The sequence below is a fragment of the Trachemys scripta genome, chromosome 2, assembly GCF_013100865.1.
Source record: "Trachemys scripta elegans isolate TJP31775 chromosome 2, CAS_Tse_1.0, whole genome shotgun sequence".
In the NCBI taxonomy this organism is placed as follows: Eukaryota; Metazoa; Chordata; order Testudines; family Emydidae; genus Trachemys; species Trachemys scripta.
The window spans coordinates 145,719,485-145,744,894 of record NC_048299.1 but is presented as its reverse complement, the minus strand read 5'-3'; the positions used below and the strand labels follow the sequence as shown (position 1 = coordinate 145,744,894).

At 44.3% G+C, this 25,410-nt stretch overlaps 1 protein-coding gene across 2 annotated transcripts; it reads left to right on the top strand.

Annotated features, from left to right (window-relative positions):
* The first annotated feature begins 244 nt into the window (after positions 1–244).
* ANXA4 (annexin A4) lies at positions 245–25,410 on the top strand. Of its 2 annotated transcripts, XM_034761769.1 has the most exons (14): positions 294–340; positions 1,694–1,795; positions 8,390–8,443; positions 10,352–10,439; positions 11,674–11,768; positions 14,810–14,923; positions 16,774–16,864; positions 19,271–19,350; positions 20,615–20,671; positions 20,997–21,090; positions 22,356–22,451; positions 23,287–23,345; positions 23,683–23,805; positions 24,924–25,410. In XM_034761769.1, the coding sequence occupies exons 3-14, from the start codon at positions 8,435–8,437 to the stop codon at positions 24,981–24,983; spliced, it is 966 nt and encodes a 321-aa protein (XP_034617660.1). In that variant the 5' UTR covers positions 294–340; positions 1,694–1,795; positions 8,390–8,434; the 3' UTR covers positions 24,984–25,410. The 2 variants fall into 2 exon arrangements, with proteins under 2 accessions (XP_034617659.1, XP_034617660.1); XM_034761768.1 differs by lacking the exon at positions 1,694–1,795 and having other exon boundaries at positions 245–340.

Below are 25,410 nucleotides of genomic sequence, written 5' to 3'. Positions count from 1 at the left end.
GTGAACCCTAGTTGTAAGAGTCTCCATTTAATTGTGAATTGAATTGTGACTGAGTTCATGCCCCTGAGTTTAGTGAGGGGGGACGTGCTTTGGTGCTCCCCCTGAGTGAACTGATAACCCAAACCCCAGAGCTAGGGAGAGGAGAGGATTCCCTGGCTACCCACCCTCCCCCGAGTGAAAGCGGAGCTAGTGACGGGTTATTTCCAAACCTGGAATCCAATGAGTCCCCACCCCTGAGTGAGGGCGTGTCCTGTCCTTATGCGTCAAGCCCAGCGGGGTTCGTGATTAGCTTCCCCGCCACACTCGAGAGCAGCGGACGCCAGGGCCTCTGGAGCAGCGGGTGAGTGGCCGGTTTTCCAGGCAGAGCTCTCCGCAAGTTTGCTGGGGGATAGGGACCCGCCTCTCCCCTGCTGCGGCTGGCGGCGCCCGGGCTCCCCAGCGCGCAATGGGGAACTCCGCTTCCTAAATGGGGCAGCGCAGCCAGGGCAGCTCCCAGTCCCTCTCCTCGCAGCGCTGGGAGCTTGGGGACCCCGATCCTGCGTCACGGGGTTTCGGGGTGGGAGCGCACCTGGTCCCTGCCCCCTGTAACAAGCGATTGGAGGGGAGCGCACAGCCTGGCCCAGGGGCGCACGTGTGGGCAGGGGCGCACAGCCCGAAGCGCTCTGCTAGCCCAAACGGGGTTCGGGGCCTGGGTGTTCTCCACCCTCTCCGCTGGCCAGACGCGTGGGAAAGAGGAACCTGACTCAGAGACACCCTCCACCCCCATCCTGCTGGAGGATGGTGAAAAGTTTACTCCCCCGCCTTCCCCCCCTCCGCTCGCAGCTGCTGTCCCGGGAATGGCCCAGCCCGCCTGGGCTGCGGGGTGGCAGCTTGCGTTTGGCTAGACAGGCGGTGGGGAGTGGAGGTGGGTGGGGAGAAGGAAGGAGTCAGCCTCCAGGTAGGGCACCCGCTGCTGCTTCTAGTGAGCTGTGTGTGTGAGGAGGGGCTGGAAGGTGTCAGCTCTGGGAAGGAAAGGGGAGCTGGGGGCCAGATTCTGCTCTTGCTTACACAGTGTGACTGTGGCATCACCCCACTGAAGGCAATGAAATCATCCCAGAATGACCCCATCCGAACTGAGAGGGGACTGGCCCATTGCATAGGAAGCAGTTAATGGTGGCAGAGCTGGTTTGGAGGGTCTGTTTGAGGAGGTGGATATGGCAGACAAGAAGCATTACCTGTTAGGTGCCCCAGAGGGAGTGAACCTGGCATTAGCCACTGTTGGTAGAGAGGGGATGGACCTTTGGTCTGACCCAGTATGGCCGTTCTTATGTTCTTAAGCAGTCAAGCAAATCCTGCATCTGCTCTTCCCAGGTAGCTGATCCCTGAGACTTCCAGTGTTTCCATTACAAACCGTAGGCTAAGCCCTAACAATGCCATGGAAAGGGAAAACGCAGTTCCTGCTCTAATTCATTGATTTACACATTCAGCAAAATCCAATTATAGGAGTAAAATGCAGGTTTCTAAGTTTTGATGTGTACTTTCCCCTTTAAAAGGGCTTGTCTATATGGAGAAGTTATTCCAGAATAAGGCTGGGCATGAATTTAAAGTACAATAGCTATTCCAGAATAACTGCCTGTGTGGACCCACTCTTATTCTGGAATGAGCGTCTGAAGGAGAGCTTTGTCTGTCTGGCTCCAAAGCTTGTCTCTTGCAGGAACAGAAGTTGATCCAATAAAAGATATTGCCTCACCCCCCCTTGCCTGGAATAGAACAGCAGGGTAGCTATTCTGGTCAATTTCACTGTGCAGAGGAGCTGGTAAGTGTGTATATGTCTAGGCCTGGGTGTGTGATTCATTATAAAGTTAGAGATCTGAAACAGGCAACCTACAGCCACTTCCCCTTAAAATTCTATATGCTAATCCTGTAGCTGGATCTGCTAGCGTGGACTCTTGCATGCATGTTAAGTGGGGCTACGCTGGCATTGCAAGTTCAGGGGTTTGGCTCACTAGGGCCCCAATCCTGCAAACGCTGAAGCCAATAGTCACTTTGACTTCAGTGGGACTGCTCATGATAGTAGAGCGTTAAGCAGGGACGAAAGCATTTTACAGGATCGGGCTTAGGGCTCTCGTAGAGCTGCCAACGTTGCCTTTGGTGATGAAATGATTATGGCGTTCCTGATTATCTTTTGGGTGGGATAGTGAAAGTGGAATCTTAAATATTCTGGCTAAACAGCAAAAACATCTGTGTTTGGTGGGAGGAGCTATCACAAAAGTGTTCTGTTGGATTTTCTGCTTTGTTTACCAGGCACCAAAATCCTACTATTGTTTTTCAGACAAATTTTCCGTTGGGGCTGGTTCTTCTCTCATATCTATTTAAGCGGTTAGCTTTGATCAAGACACTGATGTAAATCAGGAGTGAAAGTGAGAGGAGAACTGGTTCCATTTAGTTCAATAGGACAGAAGTTCAGTGGGAACTTTGACTGAATACAGAGCCTGAATCACCAATGACCTACACCATGTGGTTTCAATTACACTGGTACAGAATGGATGGACCATACTTCCATTTTGATTTGGTAGCATTTTATACCCATTTTTCACAGATGGAAATGGTGAATCAGGCCCAAAGTCAGCAGGATTTGCCCTCTAATTTTTATTTGCTTCAGACCTGACTCTGGATCATTTCAGACAGAATTAAAAATCATTCTGAAGGGACTCTAGCAACCGGTTACAGACCAAGTTAGATTCCAGGCAGTGTCTCTGAAGGTTTCAAAAATGCATAATAAACTTCAGTGGGCGCTGTCAGGAGCAGTTGCCCTAGATCTTGTGGGGATGTCTCTGCCTTGTGTTCTTCGGGGGGTGGTTTTTTTTTTTTTTTTTTGGTCATTTATTTTTAGGCTGTCTTCCCCTCCATCTCTGTTTATATAAGAAAAATTCTGCCTTTGTTATTTCCTCTAGTCAATTTGAACACACGCATCTATGTTACTCCTGCTTCTGGATACAAACAACTTGAGCAGTACAGTGGAGGCGGAAAAACCTCTGTGGAACTTCAACGTTGTTTTTTAATTCATGTCTTGCTAAAAGGGATGAAAGCAACTCAAATCAGGCTCTACATTTGATTTTTAGTCTTGCAAAACCCCATACCAATTGAAAATTTCCTTCAATTTACTTTTAAAATGCACAGAAATGTTAACTTAAAACAAAAATCAACGCTTCCTCCCTGAAACATTTGCAGCCCAGGGACACTTAGCCAAAGTGAAACTGACTCCACTGGTTCCTCTCCACTTGCACAATGAAAAATAGATCAATGTGGTCAGACAGTGAAAAGGACATTCTGGGCTTGACTCTCTACTGCTTTGCACTTTGTGTAGTCACATGCACCAGTGCAAAGTGCGTGTGAGTGTTACCAAATCAATGGTAGCAGTCTACACCCGCTTTGTACCAATATAAATTACCTGCACGAGGTGCAAGTCAATGGAGAATCAGTCTCCAGATTACTAAGGGCATGTCTTCACTGGCAACGTTCAAGCACTGCCACGGCACAGCGCTGGGAGAGAGCTCTCCCAGTGATCTTAAAACAAAAAACAAAACAAAAAACAAAACAAAAAAAAACCATCTCCATGAGGCGTGTAGCTGCCAGCACTGGTGCACTGTCTACACTGGCACTTTACAGCACTGAAACCTCCAGCACTCAGGGCGTGTTTTTTCACGCCCCTGAGCGGGAAAGTTGCAGTGCTGTAAAGGGCCAGTGTAGACAAGCCCTCGGAGTGTAAGGTGAAGTCGGTGGCACTTGTAACTTCTTGAGTGGGCGCTCTATTGTGCATTTAATCAATAGCACTTGGAGATAGGCTTTTTTAATTCTGGAAACTGTGGATAAATTAATTCTCTTGTCATGGGTTTCATTCATCTATTTTCCACCTCATTCAAAAATCTCTGAAAGTTTTTGTCCTGCATGATCATCGGTCCAGCCCATCTCCTCCTCTGCTATTGTCCATAGGCTCCCAAGTCCCATTTTCAAAAGTGACTTGGTCACTTAGGGCCCTGACTCCCATGGTCTTTCAACGCAGTGAATGCGTTACATTGAAAGTTGATTGGACTCAGTGTCCATGTCTCTTTTGAAAATAGCACTTAGGAGCCTAAATGGTCATGTACACTGCAAAAAAAAAAAAAAAAAAAAAAATTTTTTTTGAAATCTCACAACAGCAAATCTCAGAACCTGGGTCAGCTGACTCAGGCTTGTGCTATGGGGCTAAAAATAACACTACAGACGTCCCTGCTCAGGTTGGAGCCCAAGTCTGAAACCCTGCAAGGTGTGTGGGTCTCCGAGCCCAGGCTCCAGCCCAAGTGAGAACATCTCACTACTGTTTTTAGCCCTGTAGCAGGAGCCTGAGTCAGTTAACCCAGGCTCTGAGGCTCACTCCTGGGGTTTTTTATTTTTTTGCAGTGCAGACATACCCGAAGTCACTCAGGCGCTGTGGAAAATTGTACTTAGCGTACCTGAATGCAGCATGACCTTCCTTCTGTTACCTTTGTCCATCTTCTCCTAAGCTCTTCAGAGATGTCTTTTTTTGGGGGGGGGGGAGGGCCTAGCACTTTGTTGGATGCAGCATAAATGATTCATTTAACAATGCAGCTAAGTAAGAACATAAAACTCTTGCAGTTACTTCTCATGTTCATCTGTCAACACATCTTTCCACAGAAGTTGGTCCAATAAAAGGTATTACCACACCCACCTTGTCTCTCTTCCGCAGTAACTTCATGTGTAGTTCCACTGTGCCAAAAGAGCCATTACAAAGATGCTGTAGGCAACTCTGCTCCCACCCGAAGTGAGATGTTGTCTGCACAGCTTTGCTCCGCTAACTACCGTAACTGATTCTCCAACTGGAAGTAGGGTTTTGCAACAGGTGGTATGCTATGGCTGGCCTGCATTTTCAAGTGTCTGCTGGTTTGGGTTTTTTTTTTTTTTCCTGAGTGCCCAAATTGGGGCACTACTTGTTGCCTAATTTTCAGAGCTACTGGGCACCCTTGCCTCTCATTGAAATTAATTGGAGATATGGGTGTTCAGCACCTTTCAAATCAGGCCTTGAGAAAAGTTGTCTCAATTGGAGTAGCCAGAAGCTGAGACCCCCAAAGTAAGTGAACACTCTGGGGAAAACTGAGGTCGAAAATATTGATCTCTCAACTTGTCATTGTGCAGGGACACCTTTCAGGGTTTCGGGTCCATGTAGAAAGACAAAATGGGAGATTTTTTTTTTTTTTTAAATGATCTGGCATTAATATTGTAACCTCCCCAGCTCTTGATAAACTGAGTGACACGATCGTACATAGGTGCAATAATAGATAACTTACACTAATAAACATGGGAATGCCAAGCTTGTCTGAATGGAAGGTCTAAAATGAGGGAAATGGAGAATGTCACAACACAGAATCCTAGAAGTGTAGGACTGGAAGGGACTTCAGTAGGTCACCTAATCCAATCCCCTGCACTCAAGGCAGGACTACATAATAACTAGACTATTTTGGACAAGTGTTTGTCTAACCTGTTCTTAAAAACCTCTAATAATGGAGATTCTACAACGTCCATGGGCAATTTGTTCCAATGCTTAACTACCCTGACAGACATTAGAAAAAACTTCCTAACCAAAATCTCCCATGCTGCAATTTCAGCCCATTGCTTCTTGTTCTATCCTCACAGGTTCAGGAGAACAATTTTTCACCCTCCTCCTTGTAACAAACTTTTACGTACCTGAAATCATAAGCCCCAAGTCTTATCTTCTGCAGACTAAATAAACCCAGTTTTTGCAATCTTTCCTCATAGGTCATGTTTTCCTGACCTTTACTCAATTTTGGTGCTGTCCTATGGACTTTCTCCAGTTTGTCCACAGCTTTCCTGAAATGTGGTGCCCAGAACTGGACGCAATACTCCAGTTAAAGCCTAATCATCACGGTTAACTCTTCCTTCAAGCTGTCATGGTCAATATTGTATATGTCTGCAATAACTATGGAACCTAAGAAGAAAGAGAACATTCAGCTAGCTTTACATGGGCCAGATCCTCCACTGGGGTAAATCAGCTAGCTTAGCTGCATTGACTTTAATGGAGCTGCCACCAGCTGAGGATATGGGTTCTTATGTCTCAACTCCTAGTCTTTCCTCCTTGTAATCTAGTGTTTCTTAATAATCCGGCACATGGGGCCTCCTTACTTCTCACAAACACCAACAAAAGTCACAGCTGAATCAAAATTTTAGAAACAGCATAATCCCACAGCACTCCTAGGTTTGTAACAGTCACATGAAATGACTCCGGGGGATAATTCTGCTGCCTCTGCAGTAGCTCCATTGAACTTCAAGTGCTATTCACCATAAAAATAGTAGCTCTTGACATTGACAAGATGTGAGTTCTTGTTTAAAATGCATGGGCCAAATTGTGACTCTTTTCCTTTTCCCTGTCCCATCAGCTTGAATAAGTGAGCATGGGAAAGGCTCTTTATAGCTTTTGATTATGTTCATTTATAGTTTTTAGGCTTCCTTCATTAAAACAGAAATAAATATGTGCATAAAAACTGGGCTCTGAGAAATGGCAAATAAACTGTCTATGGGCTTTAAAAAGCAAGTTCCAGCTGTGGGTTTTCATGGAATTATGTATTCTAACTGCAAATACGCAGACAAAGTGTGTAGAACACTGAGCCTTTTAAAGGAGATGGTAATTAAAACCAGAAGGGTAAATCCTATACCTAAATATCTGAATCCTACATTAGAATTTTTCCCAGATCTCTGGATAATTTAGTTAAAACTGAGCAAAAATTTCCAGCTGAAACTCTTTTTGGCAAAAATTTCAGATTCGCTGACACCCAAAACATTTTGCAAATTTGTGTAGATTCTGCTGAACTGTTGGTTTGCTCCCTCTGTCCCCTCCCCTCAATCAAATGTTTTGTTTTGACACTTTTGAAATGAAATACTTCAATCTTTTTGGTTTGAAACTACTTTGTTTCTCAACTTTAATTTTATTTTGTAAAAATTAAAAAATGTCTTCAACTGGTTGAAATTAAAATTGAATGGCTAAGCAGCAGTTCTGCATAAAAGGACCTGGGGATTACAGTGAATGAGAAGCTGGATATGAGTCAGCAGTGTGCCCTTGTTGCCAAGAAGGCTAACGGCATATTGGGCTGCATTAGTAGGAGCATTGCCAGCAGATAGAGGGAAGTGATTATTCCTCTCTATTTGGCACCGGTGAGTCCACATCTGGAGTATTGCATCCAGTTTTGGGCCCCCCACTACAGAAAGGATGTGGACAAATTGGAGAGAGTCCAGAAGGGGGCAACGAAAATGATCAGGGGACTGGGGCACGTAACTTATGAGGAGAGGCTGAGGGAACTGGGCTTGTTTAGTCTGCAGAAGAGAAGAGTGAGGGGGGATTTGATAGCAGCCTTCAACTACTTGAAGAGGGGTTCCAAAGAGGATGGATTTTGGCTGTTCTCAGTGGTGGCAGATAACAGAACAAGGAGCAATGATCTCAAGTTGCAGTGGGGAAGGTCTAGGTTGGATATTAGAAAACACTATTTCACCAGGAGGGTGGTGAAGCACTGTAATGGGTTACCTAGAGAGGTGGTGGACTCTCCTTCCTTAGAGGTTTTAAGGCCCGGCTTGACAATGCCCTGGCTGGGATGATTTAGTTGGCGTTGGTCCTGCTTTGAGCAGGGGGTTGGACGAGATGACCTCCTGAGTTCTCTTTCCAACCCTAATCTTCTATGATTCTATGAAATGATGTGTTCGTTATTATTTGTATTGCAATAATACTTATCGGCCCTAGTCATGGATCAGGACTCCATTGTGTTCGGTGCTGTACAAATCCAGAACTACAAAGGCAATCCTTGTCCAAAAGAGCTCATTAGGGTGAAGGAAAGAGGTTGTACTGTAAATTGCAGGCATCAAAAGATAGGATTGTCAAAGAAACCTAACGCAGTTAAGCACCTGACTCCCAGATGAAATTTCATGTTTCTCTGGCAATCCCACCCTTTATATTTATCAGAAACCAGCATATGTTTAGAGTGGTTAAATCTGATAATTTGAAGTCATGGATATCTATAAATATCCAAATGTGGTAAGTATCGCTGTAATTCTTAATCTGCTTTTGACTGTTAATAATAGTTGTTTGTTCAGTACAACTCGGATGTAAGTAGTTATCTCAAAGGTGAATGTAACCCACTATAACAAGAATGTTGGTGGACAGTTACTGCTGTTTGCCTCGAAGAATGAAGCAGTTGTGTTATTTCTTTACAGTGTCAGGAAGAACCAGCCCCACTGATTTAAGTCACCTTTGGATAGAAGCCGAGAGGGCGAATTCTGTCAATTATTTTCTAGGATGCTTCCTTTTTATCAACACTCCCTCTTTTTTTTTTTTTTTTTTTTATTGCAGATAATCTGTTTGGGTACCTTGACGTTAAAATATTAACTGAATACTATGGCAAAGGTGAGTGTGTTTGCTTCCAGGTACCAGGCAATGCTAGGTAGACTCAGTCCCTGCATTGACTACATTTATCTGATCAGTGCAATTGTATTTACTTAGATAAATGATGTAGCAAGAAGAGGCTAGCACTGCCTGACACAGTGGGAAGGACTCATTGCTGCCTACTTCCTCATACTAGAATGTGGATTAACTTCAGTAATCTATATATCTACTAATGGCCAGGTCTTGCACCAAAATCAATGAGCTTTGCTATCGGCTGGAAAAGACGTCAAGAGGTCGCTTAGTCCTATGACAGTAAGCACAACAGGTTCCTCAGAATTCTACAGTTCCCATCCAAGTTGTATCCAGCTATTCATGGAAAATGCCTAAGCTTCTCCTGCCAGATAGCTCCTGTTCAGGCATTAAGGCCCAGATCCTCAAAGGTATTTAGGCACCTATTCCCATTTATTTCAGTGTGAGTGAGGTGCCTAAATACCTTTCAGGATGGGGGCCTAATGGCCTTATGCACTGAGCATTGAAGTTAATGGAAAGACTCTCATCGTTCAGTGGGAACAGAAGCAAGCAGCGTGAGTCAGTGGATTTGGCCCTGGATTGGGTTTCAAGATCTGGGTTCTAATCTCTCTGACATGATCAAGTCACACCTCCTTGTGCCTCTGTTTCTCCATCTGTAAAATGGAAAGGATGGTATTTGCCTACCGTTGTAAAAGTGCCATGTAGGAGCCTTATAGGGAATTGATTCTTTCATGATGATCTGGATAACTATTGATACTAAAGGGAGAAGCCACAACTGGGTTTAACAAAGGCGTCAGATTGGCAGGCCAGGAGAATGGAGTCCTTTATTGAATTGCAGAACAAGTACAGTGCAGGCAGCAGCCAGGGGTTTCCCATGCCAATGTGGCTTAATCCTCAATTGAAAGAAATGCGCCGCCCCCCCTCCCCCCCCGGAGTGTCTCTCTTGCAGTGGGAGGCGACGGCTTAGGGCAGAATGGAAGCTTGTCTCTGCAGTCAAAAAAGCTAACAATGTTAGGACCCACTAGGAGAGGGATAGATAATAAGACAGAAAATATCATAGTGCTGCTATATAAACCTATGATGGGCCCACACCTTGAATACTACGTACAGTTCTTGTTGCCTCATCTCTAAAAAGATGCATTAGAATTGGAAAAGGTACAGAGAAGGGCAACAAAAATGATCAGGGGGATGGAACAGCTTCCATATGAGGAGAGAGTAAAAAGACTGGGACAGTTGGGCTTGGAAAACAGATGACTGATGGGGTATGATAGAGGTCTATAAAATAATGAATGGTATAGAGAAAGTGAATAGGGAAGTGTTATTTACGCATTCACATAACTCAAGAACCAGGGGTCACCCAATGAAATTAATAGGCAGCAGGTTTAAAACCGATACACACGTGTTTCTTCACGCAACACACAGTCAACCTGTGGAACTCCTTGCTAAGGGATGTTGCGAAGGCCAAAAATATAACTGGATTCAAAAAAGAATTAGGTAAGTTCATTGAGGATAGGTTCATTCATGGGTGTTAGCCAAAGATGGTCAGGGATGCAACCCCATGCTGAGGGTGTCCCTAGCCTCTGTTTGTCGAAAGGTGGGACTGGATGACAGGCGATAGATCACTTGATAATTGCCCTATTCTGTTCATTCGTTCTGAAGCATCTGGCATTGGCCACTGTCACAAGAAAGATTACTGGGCTAGATGGACCATTGGTCTGACTCAGTCTGGCCATTCTTATGTAACCTGCTGTACGGCTAAATAGACTCTCACTTTATCTACATAAACCCCCTCCTCAGTTTTCTAACTGGTCTCCCCCCAGGAGAATCTGTATATAACTGGGATTTTTCATGTGTTCTTCTTTGGTTCTGTCTTTAACAATTGATGTTCTGTATCTTTAGGTTGGAAACCGGGGCACAATCAAAGCGGCCTTGGGCTTCAGGGCTGAGGAAGATGCACAGAAGTTAAGGAAGGCCATGAAGGGGCTTGGTGAGCTTGTATTTATTTTTATGCCTCTAACCCTCTCGCCTCAGAGTGCCAGCATCCTGCATGTCGTACAGCTCACTAGAGCAAAAGTTTGGTAACTTGTGTTTCTCTACTGACTCCTGGCCCTCCTCCCCCCAAGCTCTCTACAAACAGGAGGTGGGGATCACCTCATCCAGTCATGAAATGCAGCCGCTTTTGGGGTGGAACAGGGCAGCTGTTATGCAGTATATAACACTACAAGGCAGCTTTGGCACAAATAAAGAATGTTATCCAAATGGAAGGAATTTCAATTTAACACTATCTGAGCAGAGGGAATTTAAAGGGGCAAAATGTCATCCCCAGATTGGGAAAGGATAGCACTGCCTCCAACCCTACAGGAAGCGGGTGGAGTTTTTGTTTTCTGGATGTTTGATCATGGAGAGCAGCTGAAGCCTACCTGTCTATCACTATAGTATCTCAGCTGCTCATTCACACATGGATAATAAATCTATCCCCACAGCACTCCTGCAAAGTAAGGAAGCATCATTATCTCCAGTCTCCAGATGGGGGAACTAAGGCACAGAAAGGGATGCAGGGATTCCTTCCAAGGTCACCCAGGAAATCTGTGGCACAGCTGGGAACTGAACCCAGCTCCAAGCCCTGGCTTTAACCGCAAGACTGTCTTTAATCAGCCTATGATTTGTCTCTCCTGGAATAGGGTGCTCCCAACACCCTATTAGGGTACTATGTCAGGACTGCCTCTGTGGGAAGAGGGCTCGCTTGTAAACTGTCAGTGCCCACATCTGTTTTCTTGGAGGTCTCCATCCAACTGATGGCTGGGCTTATGAGGTCAGACTGACTCTCAGCCCAAGTAAAATGCATTCCTAACAAGGGGATGCTACAGAGCTTCTGGGTGTGCAACCCACTGACAAGTGAAAGTTATAGGGCACCCTCCATACCCGATCCTCAGAGGATGGGGGTCAGTTACAGCCCCACCAAGCGAACCCTGTCTCTTTAAAGAAAGCTAGCATCATATGCTTTCCTTTGGAGGTTCCCCAGTTCAATCCCCGATATGTTGGCCAAGATGGTAGCCCAACACATGTGGTCTAGTGCTGGTTCTCTAGTGCCGTAGAAAATCAGATTTTAGAAGGAATAAAAATGGTTTGTGTCACACCTGGCAAGTCAGCTGAGTTGCCTGGTTCAAAATTAATACTTTAATATTATAAATATCTGGCTGGCTTTCCGGTGTCTCCCCCAGGTACAGATGAAGATGCCATTATCGATATCGTGGCCAAGAGGAGCATATTCCAACGTCAGGAAATTTTAATCGCCTATAAATCCACTATTGGCAGGGTAGGTAGCCTCTGAATTTGATGATTATGATCTAGACAATTCCTGGACTACATAACTTGTGTGGAAAATTAATGACTTCCCTCATTCAGTTGTGGAGAGGCAAGACACAACTTTTGCTGGCCTTAGCACAAAGCTCACTGCAATCTCCGTTCACTTCAGTGCAGTTGCTTGTCCAAAGAAAATTGTAAGGTACCCGTTAAGATTATCCACCAAAATGTAGCAGAAATTTGGTCAAGCAATCTATCTACACGCTTGCCTTTATGCTATCTAGTGGATGATCCTCAATACCACATGGCACTGATGTAACTAATCATACCCGAGATTATATTGCAAGTGACTTTTCCTGTGACACTTGGCATAACTGGTACCTAACAATCCTACGGTGACCATCCAAGTTGTACCCAGCTGTTCAGTGAGAATGATTAAGTTATGACTGTTCCGTCCCTGCTTATGGACTCTTCTGCCATATAACTTCTGTTTAGGCATTCGATGCCTTGCCCATTGACCACTGAAGACTATGGAAAGACACTTGTTGAGTTTAATGGGCTTTGGATCAGACCTTAAAGCCCAAATCATCAAGTCTCCACTAATTTTCAGGGTTTTGGAGGTTTTTTGACATTGGAGTTCAATTCTTTCAGAGGTGCTGAGTACTAACACCCCCAAAACTGAAGTCAAGGTGAGCTGCTGGTATCTGGATGACCAGCAAGCTCTGGATCACAAGCTGAGCACTCCAATTTCATGGATCCTCTGGCCTATGCCCATGGTGAGAAGGGCTGCTGAATGTCCAGCTCCCCTGACACCAAGGGGTTAATGGTTGAATCAGTTTAACTTGCTTAACCTGATATTAAAGCCTTATCTTTTATCTTGTGTAAACATTCTGAGCACATGCTGCTTGTTTGTTGAGCAGGCTCTTCTGTGCCTGTAAAGAAAACGGTTACAGGGAAACAGATCTGTTCACTGGAGGCCACTGCTAATAAAACTCATGGCAGTGTGAACTACTGACCCACCTTAATAGTCACTTGCACACCTGGTAATTCACCCCACTATGCCCTACCCCTCATGCTCCATCCATTAACAAGCAAATCAACCAGGCTTTTCAGTCTGATTCACAGGCTTCAAAGAGTGTGACAAGCATTAAGAAAACTAGCCTAGTTTCCAAATAAGGGTCACATTGCAGTGATCTGCTTAAAGGTGTGTTTTTGTGTTGGTTGGGGTTTTTTTGTTTGTTTGTTTTTTTTTTTTTTATTATTTTAAATTCTTCCTGCTTTTTATGGTGCCTTTCATCTGAGGATCCCAAAGCCTTTTAAAAACCCATTAATGAATCGGTCCTCGTCATACCCCGGTAAGCTTTGTGTATTCCATTTAGATGAATTAAAAGGAGGCACCAAGAAGTGAAGTCCCTTGGGAGGGCTTCCGGAATGATCAGCCTTACAAAGCCGACGAAAACATTATTCTAAGGCCTGGTCCACACTAGAAGAGTTATATGGGTACACCTTATGTCCTTTAGAAATGTATCTTTTATTGAAAGTTATACCAGTGTATGCAGTAGTGTGGACTCCGTTATACAAGTATTATTATTAATGTGTATTATTGTAGTCTTAGGAGCCTCAATCATGGACCATGAGCCCATTGTGCTAGGTACTGTACGAACACAATAAAAAGATGCCCCAAAGAGCTTACAGTATAAAGGTAACCTTTGCTTACTGAACCAGAAACAGCTATACCAGACTAAGCACCTTTATACTGGTCTACCTGCATCCCCAGTGGGAGGTGGGGGTGGGTTGTACCACTAACTATACTGGCATCAGGGCTGTCTCAGGCTTTTTTGCCGCCCCAAGCGGTGAAGGGGGTGGGGGGGAAAAGCCACGATCGGCGGCACTTCGGTGGCAGCTCAATTGTGCCGCTTCATTCCTCGGCGGCAATTCGGCGGCGGGGCCTTCACTCAGAGAGGGACTGAGGGACCCGCCACCGAATTGCCGCTGAAGACCTGGACGTGCTGCCTGCTTCATTCACTGGTGTCTGGAGCCGGCCCTGACTGGCATAGATAAAGTGGCACATCTTTCTAGTGTGAACTAGCCCTGAGTTGCTGTCTACGTTCTCCTTTGCCAGTCCCCACCATGATTAAGAGCAAAACGTGGAGCGAAGATGGCGTTAGACAGAAATGTTAAACACCCACATTAACAAGTGAATGGCAAAGCTGCTAAAATCAGGCATGGATGATGTTGGGAGAAGATGTGAAAAATAGCCTATCAGGTGTATCCTTATCATTCCCAAACCAATCTCTCACGTAGGGTTATTCATCAGTAGAGATCAAAGCGCTTCACAATCGTTAGTGTGTTTATTCCCACAACACCCCGAGGAGGCAGGGCAGTGCTATGATCCCTGATTCACAGTTGGGGAGCTGAACTCAGAGAGACTGAGGCCTTGTCTACACTACAGATTCTATGGTACTGCAGCTGTGCCCTGTAGCGTAGGCACTTGCTACAGTGACGGAAGGGTTTTTTTAATTTACCCCTGTGAGAGGCAGTGGCTAGGTCAAGGAAAAATTCTTCCGTTAGCCAGGTGGAGACACCACTAGGTTTAGGTCAGCTTCACTACCTCTCTCAGGGGTGTGAATTTTTCACACCCCTGAGTGACGTAGCTAGGTTCAACCTATACTTCAGGTGTAGATCTAAGCCACTTGCCCAAGAGGATGCAATCTGTGGTGGAGCAAGGGATTGAACCTGGTCTCCCAAGTCCTAGGCTAGAGCCCTAACCACTGGACTAGCTGACTGCAGAGCAGGAGTTAGATAGAATGTACTGGAATTACCAGAGTTGGAATTCAGCCAGGAGTTTTGTATAGAGTAGCAGGGGAGCTGGAACAATTTGTATAGCGGGGGTGCTGAAAGCCATTGAATCAAACTGTAAACCCTGTATATGATGGAAACCACTTCAAGCCAAGGGAAGCGGCAGGATGCCCAGCACTCCTAGTTCCAGCACCTACATAGAGGAGTGGGGCTTTTTGTTCTCATGACTATTTATCACCTTCCCTGGTTTTCTAGGATTTGATTGGCGATTTGAAGTCTGAGCTGAGTGGGAATTTTGAGAAGGTGATAATTGGATTGATGACTTCCATCACACTGTACGATGTGCAGGAACTGAAGAGGGCCATGAAGGTTGGTAAATATTCACTGACGTTACCAAAACACCAGTGAGTTCAATATGTGGCATGAATTAAACATTCCCCATGCACCTTCTCCCAAGGGAGAAAGAAAGAATGTGCGACAGGGTGCTAGTCATGTCACTTAACACAATTCTGGAAGGTGCTCTCTGCTACTAAGCTAATGAGGGTTGTATAAGAACCTGAATAGAACGTTTCAGAGTGGTAGCTGTGTTAGTCTGCATCAGCAAAAAGAACAGGAGTACTTGTGGCACATTAGAGACTAACAAATTTATTTGGGGCTAAGCTTTCGTGGGCTAAAACCCACTTTATCAGATGCATGAAGTGGAAAATACAGTAGGAAGATATATATACACACAGAGAACATGAAAAGATGGGGGTTGCCTTACCAACTCTAACAAAACAAATCAATTAAAGTTGGCTATTATCAGCAGGAGAAAAAAAAACTTTTGTAGTGATAATCAGGATGGCCCATTTCAAACAGTTGATAAGAAGGTGTGAATAACAGTAGGGGGGAAATTAGCATGGGGAAATAGTTTTTAATCTGTGTAATGTCCCATCCACTCCCAGTCTTTATTCAGGGTTTTAGCCCATGAAAGCTTATGCCCAAATAAATTTTAGTCTTTAAGGTGCCACAAGTACTCCTCGTTATTTTTGCTGAATAGAATGTGTGCACTAAATCTTCAAACACTTTCTGGACTATGTTCTTCCATTTTGTTCTACTGTGCGAGAAGAAAATGAACATGGTGACGTGTTAGGTATAAGACAGCTAGATTGTTAAAAGTTGCAATATGAATTACTTTCACACTAAGGGCCATTCATACGTCCTTTATCCTGCTACCCATTTGCAAAATTGGGCTTGACACTGAAAGAGGTACACGTTCTATGCACTAAGAATGGCCACACTGAGTCAGATCAGTGGTCCATCTAGCCTAGTAAACTGCCTAATGACAGCAGCTGATGAAAGATGCTTCATAGGGAATGAACCGAACAGGGCAATTTCAAGTGATATGTCCCCTGTTGTCCAGTCCCAGCTTCTGGCAGCCAGGAGTCTAGGGATGCCTGGAGTATGGTCATCCCTGACCATCTTGGCTAATAGCCACTGATGGACCTTTCCTCCAGAAATTTATGTAGTTCTTTTTTAACCCAGTTATACTTTTGGCCTTAAATAGCCTAGCATTTGTATAACACTCTGCATTTTCAAAGCACTTTACAAACATCTAAAGCTGCTCGGGAGCTTTTTAACAACACTTTTTTTGTTGGAAAATGCAGACTAGTCCAAACCAAATATTTTTGTGGGAAGGGTCTGCTTGGATGAAAAGGTTTCTTGGGTCCATGATGGAATGTCTGGTGAGAAAACTAGTCGATAACCTAAGATGTGAGAGACCCAGATTAATGTTTCTGGCCTGAATCATACATAACAGGGATTTGAATTTGGGTCTCCCATTTCAAAAGTGAGTGCCTTAACCCCCTGGCTGTTTTGGGGTGAGTGGGGTATCTGTGCCTCTCTGCTTCTTTGTAAAAACTCTCAAATGGTCTCAGTTTCATCCTGTTGCATAATGGGACTTTAAAAAAAAAATTAAATCTCAAAATCTTTCATGAGACACCCAGCTCTACAAACAAATATCACCTCATTGCATGAAGTCCGTAATGTATCCCCATTTAACAAGTGGTGAAACCGAGGCAGAGAAACTAAGTGACTTACCCAGACAGGGGGGAGTGCTCATCAGCTCCTGGACTATTACTCAAGAGAGTTGATTCTCAGTCCTGTGTTGCCATCAAGGTGCCTCTGTTTGCTGGTAGATTGGGAGCAGCTTTCATCCTGATTCTCTGTTCCGTGTTTAGGGTGCGGGGACAGATGAGGGCTGCCTGATCGAAATTCTGGCTTCTCGTTCCATTGAAGAAATCAAGCGCATTAATGAGACCTACCATCGTCGTAAGTAGTATAAATTATGAGATGCTATGATGTTATTGCATTGAGAGTAACCTGTACTGGGAGAACAAGTGGGGAAGCTTGCATGAGGTCCCAAATATGTCCCAGATCCAGGAAAGCACTTTGGCATGTGCTTAAGTTCCACTGATTAAGCAATGTCCTGTAATATATTTGGGAGATCTCACTGTATTAAGTTTAGGTATCATTGTGGGCCAGGGATTGTATGCAATTCCATGGGCAAGGATGACCACAGTCTTCCTGGAACTAACAGTGGGAGGTAAATTCACTTGGGTTATAACACCTCCAGAGAGGTACCACAACCTGGAGATGCTTGCATATACTGCATTGAACTGGATTCTCCAGAGACCAACAGACAAAGAAAGGACTTTTGGATAAATAACGTGAGTTTAAACTCACTCACGACCATGGGCGTGTGAAGAAATTTAACTTCGACCCCTTTTGGGTCCGGAAGGAGCTTGCTCTCCATACAACCGTGGCCCCAGGGCTGGAGGAGTTCTGTGCCCCTGACAATTATTTGGGAGGGAGAGGGAGGAGGGTCCATGTCCCTGTTTGCCACTCCCCCGCTTGTGCACACACCTGCTCCCAACTTTGTTTCTGATCTAGTAAATGGACAGGACTTTCTATCTAAGGGTGGCCCCAATCTTTCCTAGGAAGGATTGGAACTTGGAAGGAATTTGGCCTACTGAGGCCCCATAAGACTGATGGGTGACCTGGTAAGATTTTTAGCATGTGCAGAGGAATTCTTACTATCTTTAATGCTTTCACATTAAGAATAAATGTGCTTGCTTAGGAAAAGCTGTGTGGTGACTTATAACTGTGGGCAATTGCCACAGTTCATAGCCTTTGGGGAGAAAGCAAAGTATAGATGCAGGTCTGTTCAGGGAGTCTGGCTTGCTGGGGAACTCGCAGTGTAGCCAGGGAGCTATGCAGCCTGGAAAAATCCCTGTCAGGAGGGAGAGAGACATGCATCTCGGCACTAGAGAGGTGATGACTGGGGAGCCTAGAGTTGGTGCCCTTGCTGAACATGGAGGGGGAACACAGGTGCGGTTGCCCTGAACTGTGACAACATACTTAAAGCTAAATATGTGTTTAGGGATCCTTTCCCGAACCAAGGCTTAAATCACTTTCCTAAGGCTGCCTAGTGATTTATTGGCAGAAGAAGCTAGAGAAATTCCCACCTCCTCTTGACCCCAAAAACATTTAAATTTTCCAGCCAGCAAATGTGTTTTCCCCAGTTTTTATTATTAATGGTTAAATACTGTATGCATTACTTATGTTGATCTAGAGGTAGAAGATATTTGTGAAAGTGTGCGCACACACACACACACACCTCTCTCTCTACCTCTAAAGATTTAAAAACAACCCGCTCGGCCTTTTAAAAACTATCCTATGAATGGTATCTTACCCACCCCACATGATTTCTCCAATAGCTCTCGCTGCTAGCAGTTCAACCAAACAATAACTGAACAATCAGAAAGACATCTTGTGAAACTAAGAAGCATCGTAGGGAGAGCAAGAGACTGGGTATTGCGATACCTTCTTTCTGTCTGCCTTTAATTTGATCGTGACCTAGTGTGCCTGCATAATTTATGCTCAGTGGACAGAGACTTAAGCCTTGTCTAAACACAGAGAGGGTGAAATTCTGACAACACTGAAGTCAATGGCTCAACTCCTACTGACATCAAAAGAGTCAGGATTTCACTCAGAAGTTGTACTGGGATCCTGGTCTGTCACTAGGGCCCCTAGGTGTGGCAATAATACAGATAATAATGGTCAAAACTGCTTTTAAAAATGGACTTAAACTGGTTCAAATCCCTGTATAGACAGAAGTTTTAAACTGGTTTGTCTCCTTTTTCAGCTTGTGTCTATATATTTATAGATGGTGGCTTGTAGTTGTCCCTTCGTTTCAGGCTCGGAGGGAGGCCACTCTGCCTCACTACGTAGTTAACCAACTATAATCCAGGGTTCCAATGATAAGTGTCTCCATACAGAGGTTTGCACCAGATTAACAAAACGCCTTTAGTTAAACCAGTGCAACTTTGTGTGTGGAACAGGCTCAGATTTATTTTAGAGAGAATGATCCAGATTGGCTTCTCCTCCCTTACAACTGTGTAACTCTGTTGATTAATTTCACATACACTGGCCTAAATCCAGAGCAACTCCACTGAAGTCACTTACACTGGTGCAAAGGGAGAGAAGAATAAGATCCAGGGTCAATGTGGCAATTCCTAGGAAGGCAGGTTCAGAAATTGAGGGACAGACGCATAATCCAGACACCTAGGTCACGACTGGACATGTAGAAGACTTCTCTAAGATGAACAGTGTTTAGGTGCTGAACTTTCTCTCTGTTTAAAAGCAAGTATCCACATGTCTGTGCTCTCTTGCTAGAATATGGAACTACCCTTGAGAAGGACATTGTCTCAGATACATCTTCCATGTTCCGCCGCGTGCTGGTATCTCTAGCTACAGTAAGTCCAGTTTAAGAAAAACAGTCTGGTTCTTGTTGCTGTTGAACAAATCCTCTAAGGGCAGGTCTCCACAAGAAACGGACAGCTGTCTAACTATATTGCTCACGTTGAAAAATCACACCCCTGAGCGACACAGTTATACCAACCTAACCCCCAGTGTAGACAGTGTTATGTTGAACGGGGGTATGAGGGGGTTTCACCTGTTGACATAGCTACTGCCTCTTGCAGAGGTAGATTAATTACGGCGACGGGAGAAGCTCTCTTGTCGGCGTAGTAGCATCTTCACTAAAGCAGTACAGCACCTTGTTTTAGTGATGAGGTCTCTCTATTCTCAGTACCGTGAATGCCTGATTCTCTTCTCTGGGCACGTCTTTGCTACCCGCTGATCTGGCGGGTAGCAATCGATCTATTAGGGATTGACTTATCGCGTCTAGTGAAGATGCAATAAAATCAATCCCTGATGGCTCTGCCGTCGACTCCGGAAATCCACCATGACAAGAGGCGGAAGTGGAGTCGACGGTGGCGCGGCAGCGGTCGACTCATCGCCGTCCTCACAGCCAGGTTAGTCGACCTAAAATACGCAACTTCAGCTACGCTATTCACGTAGCTGAAGCTGCATATCTTAGGTCAACCCCTAGCCTCTCTTACACTGACGTAGGTCAGGAGTAGCACAGTGGAAGTCAGTGGAGTTACACCAGTGTAAAAGAGATCAGACAGAGTTGTATTAAATACTAGTACTAATCCTCCCTCTCATCTGGTTCCTTCTCCTGCTCTCTGGTTTGGAAGTTGCTCCTTTTTATCCCCTTCCTAGGCATTCTTCCCCCTCTCCTACTGCACAGCCTTCCCCTGCTGATCTCCTGCAGGACTCCCTCCATGCCCCCTTGCATTTCAGCTGGTATCTGTGTATCATATTGGTTTGACCCAAAGGGCAGGCTGCTCAGGGGGTGGGCCGGGATGGGGCAGGAATTTGTGTGTGTGTGTGTGTGTGTGTTAACACCATGTGCTTTCTTAGGGCCCATGGCCCCCACTGACATCAGATGGAGTTGAGTCCTCAGCCCCTCTTAAAAAATAAATAAAATCAGGCCCTTAAATAATATTTCAGAGCTTTCTCCACCACCCCTCTTGCAACACTCTGTTGCATAATTGCAGCTGCTTACTCATTATATATGCTTGGTAACTCGTTTCAAACAGCAAGCTTGCTGGACTCTTTCTATTTGCCCCTCCAAAAGGCTGAGTTTAACACAGCCCTCTTGTGTTTCTGCAGGGAAACAGGGACCAGGGAAACTATGTGGATGAAGGCCTTGCTCAGCAAGATGCCCAGGTCTGTAGCTCTTTGTACTCTCTAAGAAAAATCTGCCCCACCGTTGTGGATGTTTGCTGAACCTCCGGTCCTTCCATCCATTGTTTTTTAAAGGCCAGTGAAAGTCCTCAACCATTTAGCTGGCATCTTTATAGTGGACTGGACTGGGACCCAGAAGATCTGGGTTCTAGTCCTGACTCTGCTGCTGGATGACCTTGGACAAGTCTCTGCACCTCAGTTTCCCCATGTGTAAAATGGGATAATGATCTTTTTGGAAGACCCAAGCTCTCTGGCTTTAATTGAGCTTTTGGGCTAACCCTTATTTCATATGCTTGATTCTTTCTAGTGCTTGTATGAAGCCGGGGAGAAGAAATGGGGGACAAATGAGGGACAATTCCTGACTATCCTCTGTTCAAGAAACAGATCTCACTTATTAAAGGGTAAAAGTCTCAGCAATTTTCTACATACTTTTTTTTCTTTTTTCTTTTTTTTAAAAGCACCTTTTTAGGAACATCTCTTGGCAAATAGAAAGGGACCCTTCTCAAAGGCACAGGCAGAGTCTGGTCTTATGTATCTACTTCAGAGTATTTTAATATAGGAACCTATTCTTGTGAGCCTAAAGGGAACTCGAGAGAGACCAGAATTAACTTGTATGGATCACCTATGCTCCAGTCTTTATACCACAGGTAGTAAATTGGGACTTTGGCGACAGTTACCAAGGATAGAAGTAAGTTTCTGGCCAACATTCCCCCTACAGGGAAGAAAGACAGGCACCATTCTGCTGGATCAGAGGTTCTCAAACCGTGATCTGTAGTGATCTTGTTAAAATGAGGAGTACTTGTGGCACCTTAGAGACTAACAAATTTATTTTGGCATAAGCTTTCGTCGGCCAAAACCCACTTCATTGGATGCATGCAATGGAAAATACAGTAGGAAGATAGTTTTTACTTTGTCTAATGACCCATCCACTATTTCTCCAGGCTAATTTTTCCCCTACTGCTACTCACACCTTCTTGTCAACAGTTGGAAATGGGCCTTCCTGATCATCACTACAAGTTTTTTTTTTTTTTTTTTTTTTTCTCCTGCTGATAATAGCCCACCTTAATTGATTAGTCTCATTATAGTTGGTATGGCACACCCATTTTTTCTGTTCTCTGTGTGTATATATATCTTCCTACTGTATTTTCTGCTGCATGCATCCAATGAAGTGGGTTTTAGCCCACGAAAGCTTATGCCCAAATAAATTTGTTAGTCTCTAAGGTGGCACGAGGACTCCTCATTCTTTTTGCTGATACAGACGAACACGGCTACCCCTCTGAAACCAGTGATCTTGTTAGTGGCTCTTGCAGAGCTGGTTGGTTGCAATACTGCTGGTGAAATGGCAAAGCTTCCCTTGTGGCAGAATGTTGAACCAAGTGGGAAAGTTAAGCAACTCAACTTGACCCCATTAAGTAATAATTCATGACCCTGTTACCAGCAGTTGTTGATTGACCAATTAGAAAACTGATGATCGTTAAAATGAAGATAAACTGAATGGTTTCCAGGACAACTGCAATTGTTTACCATTTAAAAAAGAAAGGCAAAATGTGCATACAAAGTACTCAGTTGCTTGACCTGGCAAACTGGTCCTTGATGGTTAAGTCTTTGTAGACAGCACCAACAAATCTTGCTCAATGACGTTTCATTAGTGTGTGTCCTTTTCTAGTCTTTGATGAATACAGAAAGATCGCTAAGAAGGACATTACAGAAAGCATTAAATCTGAGATGTCGGGGGATCTCGAAGATGCCTTATTAGCTGTGGGTGAGTATTTCGGTTTTAAATTTAGGGTTGTTTAGTTACACAACAGACTGTCGGGGTGTAGAATGGGAAAGGATCGCTTCTGTCAGCCTCGAGCACAGAAGCCATGGAGTTGAAGCTTGTTTAATTTTCAAATCCATAGGTAGTCCCTGAAATAGAGGAGGATGGGAGCGTGGACAGGGATGGAATGCAAGGAGCCTGTGATGTGTGCAAAATCACTTTCTCCATTGCAGGAGATGCTAGTGTTTTAGCTAAAGTATTAAGCTTGCTTCACCTTGGCATAGCGAGACATCCATCTTTAGCCGTGCTGTGTCTCTTGCCAGCTGACTTCACAGAGCAACGTGCAGGGGACACGCTTTGTTGATGGCCAGTAACTGTCTCCGTTCTTGGCACAGGTCACACTGTTTTACCCCTTGCAAATACGGCAAGTGGCTGTGAACAAGATGGCAAAAGTTCCACTGCTTCCACACTCATTGTTTACCTTTGCTACCAGGTGCTAAGGGTGTTGACACTTCTCAAAGAGCATTGCAAACTTTAAACAAGTGGCTGAACTGTGATGGACAAGACTTCAGGTTTATTTGAAGGGGCTCATTCTCTTGCATTGCCCTTGCTGTATTTATCAGCTTGTCCAGTGGCCTCTAAATCCATACCTTGGAGCTTCTTGGACTAATAGTCAGGGATGTGCAAGTTTTGACCCCGATTCTGCAAATGGATCTGCAGACAGAGCTCTGCATCCGCCACTAACCTTCCATATAGATCTGATGGGAGGTTTAAGCAGTAACTGCAGCCTTGAAACTGAAAGATTTGGAAAATCTCCCTTGTTCTTTTCTCTTCACAGTAAAATGCATAAGGAATAAGCATGCATACTTTGCTGAAAGATTATACGGTTCCATGAAGGTAAATAGCTTTTGTGTGTATGTGGTCCCCCCCCCCGCCCCAATTAAATATAGAGGCATGCTAAAATAAATAGCAGCTGGATTTAATACTGCAGGGGGAGAGGAGAGAGGGCAGCAACCCAAGCGGTTCATAATCATCATGGATCTCCTCTCCTCCTTTGCTAAGGGACAAAATTGGCATTGCATTGGCATATGCTGAAAATAGGGAACTCTGTCACACTCAATGCAAAATGCTTTGGGCTAATTTTTCATCCAGAAAGTATGGATGAAACCTTGACCATTAACAATGATTTACCCATAATGCACAATATTTGTACAAGGGTTGCTTTTTTCTTTAGGGTTTAGGGACGGATGACAATACACTCATTCGAGTGATGGTGTCGCGGTGTGAAATTGACATGTTGGATATCAGGCATGAATTCAAGACGATGTATGGGAAATCTCTCTACTCCTTCATCCAGGTAAGCTCTCCTTTCCTAAAAACCATGGTCTTGCTGCACACAGCACCAGCCACTTTGCCCCTCTATTCTGACCAGTGACTGGTCCACATTTTTCAAACAAGAAGCTATTATTCTTGAACAGCTTTTCGGGTGGGGGGGTGTGGGAGGGGGACAAAGTGTATGAAATTATCGATTCTTGATGTATATTTTTGTTTTTTCACCAGGCATTCAAACAAAATCAAAATATTTTTGAAAATGACCAGGGAGAAGGAAAGAGGGAAATACGCAATAAGTGAAAAATCAGAAAAGAAATTCAGAAAACTTCCAAAAAGGATTGAAAAATTGGGTCCATCTCAAACCTCACAAAATTTAAACTTTAAAACTTTTTTTTGCCTTATATTTTAAATTTTGATCCAGCTCTAATCCTGACTTGCATTGCCCTTACAAATTTTGGTGTTAGGATTGTTTAACTGTTTTCCAGTAATGTCAGTCTGCCTGGTCTGGTGATGAATACTAAGATAATACCATCCAGCCCCTTTGTACTGGCTATCCAAGTGAGATTTCTGCCCTCACCCTCTGAGTTGGATCTGAAGCATAGCTTAATGTCTTGTGGACAGAGGATGTTTATTTGTCGACCTTCTAGAACTATAAACTGGGAGTCTTAGAAACATTGGCTTGGATTCCTCAAAGGGTTAATGGGCAGGTTTTTTTGTTTTTCTTTTTTTAATCTCAAAGAACTCCTGTAGTTGGATTTCATATTTTAATACTGTAGTGGTTTTTCATTCGATTGATCCTTGTTGCTTGATTTGTTTTAATCAACTTTGCATTTTCAATTGGATAAAGTATTAACTTAAAATGGTTGTGGGATGTTGTCGCACACGGTAATAGCTCCTGCATTCCATCTCACTGCATTTTAGTGGTGGGCAATGTGTCCTTGTACATGATCAATGTGTGTCAGGTACTCTGGGATGAAAGGTGCTCCTTAAATGTTAGCCAACATTAAGTTGGCAAAGAAATACAAAATCACATGGGGACAACTACAATCATCTCAAACTGGTGTAAATGATCCTGTACAGCCTTTTCTGGGAACACTTGCTGCACGTCTAATCATGTCTCTCTCGTTTCTTTCTTTCTTTCAGGGAGACACTTCAGGAGACTATAAGAAAGTCCTACTCTTGCTCTGTGGCGGTGAAGACTAAACCATGTACGACTCATTGTCGGGGGAAGAGGAGAAATAGATCACGAGATTTTTTTTTTTTTCCCCCCCAAATACCTTTAGATAGTGCTATTAGAATTGACTTAGGCTAGTCGATGCCAATTGCCTCTTAGGATGTGATATGATATGCTTTTATTTGCTCCCATTGACTTGGCCAGGTGCAAAACTGGACCCTCTCTCTGGCCTCGGACAAGTCACTTTGCCTCTGTTCCATTGTCTTTACGTTCCCTTCTTCAGAGGAGGGTTGTTGGCAAGAAGTCCAAGCACTACAACCAATCTGCTGCTCAGTAAGAAGAAACCACTCAGCCTTATCACTACAGCAGGTTCACATATGCCCTCTGGCTTTACCATCAAAATGGCTCGCTGGCCAGTGCTCACTTTTTCAATGTAATAAACCAATCATTTCTTTA

What these genes read in the sequence shown, in the direction of transcription:
- ANXA4 (XM_034761768.1), top strand. An exon ending in TTGCTCAGCAAGATGCCCAG is followed by an intron (nt 20,672 to 20,996) that starts GTCTGTAGCTCT and finishes GATTCTTTCTAG; the next exon opens with TGCTTGTATGAAGCCGGGGA. An exon ending in CAGATCTCACTTATTAAAGG is followed by an intron (nt 21,091 to 22,355) that starts GTAAAAGTCTCA and finishes GTCCTTTTCTAG; the next exon opens with TCTTTGATGAATACAGAAAG.